General features: G+C 33.3%; 1 protein-coding gene across 1 annotated transcript; it reads right to left on the reverse strand.

Annotated features, from left to right (window-relative positions):
* Positions 1-1,392: 1,392 nt before the first annotated feature.
* Positions 1,393-2,322, reverse strand: LOC125392824 (olfactory receptor 5H17). The gene has a single exon (XM_048422782.3). The coding sequence runs from the start codon at positions 2,320-2,322 to the stop codon at positions 1,393-1,395; it is 930 nt and encodes a 309-aa protein (XP_048278739.3).
* Positions 2,323-2,628: the final 306 nt, after the last annotated feature.

Genomic DNA, 2,628 nt, shown 5'->3' on the forward strand with positions numbered 1-2,628 from the left:
AGGAAAGGAGGGAGGGTAAATTAGTTGGTATGCAAAATACATGGAAAAATGTTATTTAAATAAAAAAAGAAAAGAAAAATAAATCAGTGATTAAACTTTTAAAGACATGCAGGAGGTAAGTGTTCTTTAGAATAAGAATATCAGTTTCAGTATGAAAAAAATATTTAGTAATATTTTTGAGAGACTGATAGATTAGATCTATAGGTGGATTATTTCTTATTTTTAAAAAGTATAGATAAAGTCTCTAATGTCAAAAGGTCCTTATTCCCAGACATCTAGCAGTTCATATGGTATCACATCCTCTCACCATTACTTGAATTTAAGTAATTTTTGTTTAATGTTTCCTGTGTATACAAGTCATGCCAATAAATTCTGATGCAACTTAAAAATATAGTTTGTTCGCCAGATGGTGGTAGTGCACCCTTTAATCTTAGCACTTAGGAGGAAGAGTCAGGGAGATCTCTGTAATTTTGAGTCCAGCCTGGTCTATAAGAGCTAGTTGCAGGACTGACTCCAAAGCTACATAGAAACCTTGTCTTGAAAAATCGGTATATGTATACATATATGTGTGTGTACATACATGCATATATGTGTGTGTGTGTGTGTGTGTGTGTGTGTGTGTGTGTATTCTTTGTGAGCTAAGGGTTTGCCTTTTGGTTTTAGCTTTGGAGGAAAAATGAAAATATTTCTTTCCCCTTATTTCACTTTTCTTTCTTTCTTTCTTGGAATATATTATTTAGTTCTTCAAATACTTTAATTCTTAATGAGTCAACCTATGGATTGTTCTAAGAGAAATAACTCACTTCTCTTAATTCAAGAAGTATAACAAGCTAAGACATTCTTCATATTGGTAGCTCTACCTTCGTTACTTTGATTGTGCTTTTGACTGTATGAATATTTTCCTATTCATGTATAAAACATATGAATTAGATTTCTTCAGCAACTGAAATTCAACATTTCACATAAATCTGTCAGAAAAGATATTTGATAGCTGTCAGTATTTCAGGTTTTCTTCAACTAATTCACCACAAAACTGCCAACAATACAGAGCAATGTGACATGACTTTCAGGTGTAATAACATCACGTTGTCTCTATCACACTCAAGTGCTTTGGAGAGAAATAAAAAGATACTAGTATTTGATAGATGTAAGTTAGGTAATAACATGAAGCTATAAATGTTTCCTTCCTTTCTGCTTTATTCTGATAAAAGAACATTTCATCAAAATTTTTCATGTATGATAAATGCATGCAGATGCTTGCGAATGTATTAAGGAGACAATTACATATGTAAATTCAATTCAATAATCTCTTACAACATTTATAATTTCAAAATCCACATTCATTTCCACAATATTTTGAATTTTAGCAAAATTAACAGATATGAATGAGATCTAAACTGCTATTTTCAGCATTTTTTTCAGAGAATCTATGACTTGCTTATTTCTGAGGCTGTAGATAATTGGATTTACTACAGGAATTATAACCGTGTAGAACAGAGAGAGGATCATGTCTTGATCATCTGCTTCTGAAGATGCCGGGTGCACATACATGAAGAGAAGAGGCCCATAGTACAAAGACACAGATAAGAGGTGGGCTCCACAGGTGGATAAGGCTTTCCTTACACCTTTGTCAGACTTCTTTTTTAAAATTGTAAAGAGAACAAATGTGTAGGAGATAAGAATTGTCATAATGGAAAACACTTGTATTGAACCAGAGAAAATGAAAATTATCAGATAATTCAAAGAAGGATCAGTACAGGAAATTTTTAGCAGTGGGATAACATCGCAGTAAAAGTGATATAGTACGTTAGAATTACAGAAGGTTAATCTGAATAAAAAACTTTCATGAATTACAGCATGAATAAAGCCACCTACAAATGATAAAACTAGTAAGCGAATGCATAGTCTATTGGTCATAATTACTGGATAAAGCAAAGGATTGCATATCGCTGCATAGCGATCATAAGCCATTGCTGCCAAGAGAAAACATTCTGTGGTCACACTGATTGCAAAGGAAAAGAACTGCATCATGCATTCAGAAAGAGAAATTACCTTGCCCTTGTCCAAAAGGTTGAATAGCATTTTTGGTGTCACTGTGGATGATAACCAAGTATCCACAAAGGCTAAGTTACTAAGAAATAAGTACATGGGGATGTGAAGTCGAGGGTCATTCCAGATAAGAGTGATAAGACCAAGGTTCCCCATAATAGTCATGAAGTATATTACCAAGAACACTAGGAACACAAGGATTTTCCACTGTGGTTGACATGTGAGACCTGTGAGAACAAACTCTGTCCACAATGTTTTGTTCTCCTTTTCCATGTTGTCATTGGATGTCTCCTGAAATTAGATTTAATGAATATCAAATAGTGGTCACTGGTAAGAATCTTGAAGGAGTTTCTCCTGATGAAATAATGCAATATACTTTCTCATGCTCTGAATAATACAACAACTAAAGGAATACTCTAGAAAATAATAATATTTTTCAATTGATTCCATATGGTAATAAATAACCAGTAACAGATTAAGAGTGAATGTTACTGGGAGATCTTCTAACATTGTGATATATGAACTGGGAAACACACTGACACTAGAAGTTTTGTGTCTTGGATGTGATGCATGATAATA

The sequence above is a fragment of the Myodes glareolus genome, chromosome 2 (genome assembly GCF_982192425.1).
Source record: "Myodes glareolus chromosome 2, mMyoGla1.1, whole genome shotgun sequence".
In the NCBI taxonomy this organism is placed as follows: Eukaryota; Metazoa; Chordata; class Mammalia; order Rodentia; family Cricetidae; genus Myodes; species Myodes glareolus.

Bases quoted from the DNA above. Each gene is read 5' to 3' on its own strand.
- LOC125392824 (XM_048422782.3), bottom strand. From the start codon at position 2,322: ATGGAAAAGGAGAACAAAACATTGTGGACAGAGTTTGTTCTCACAGGT.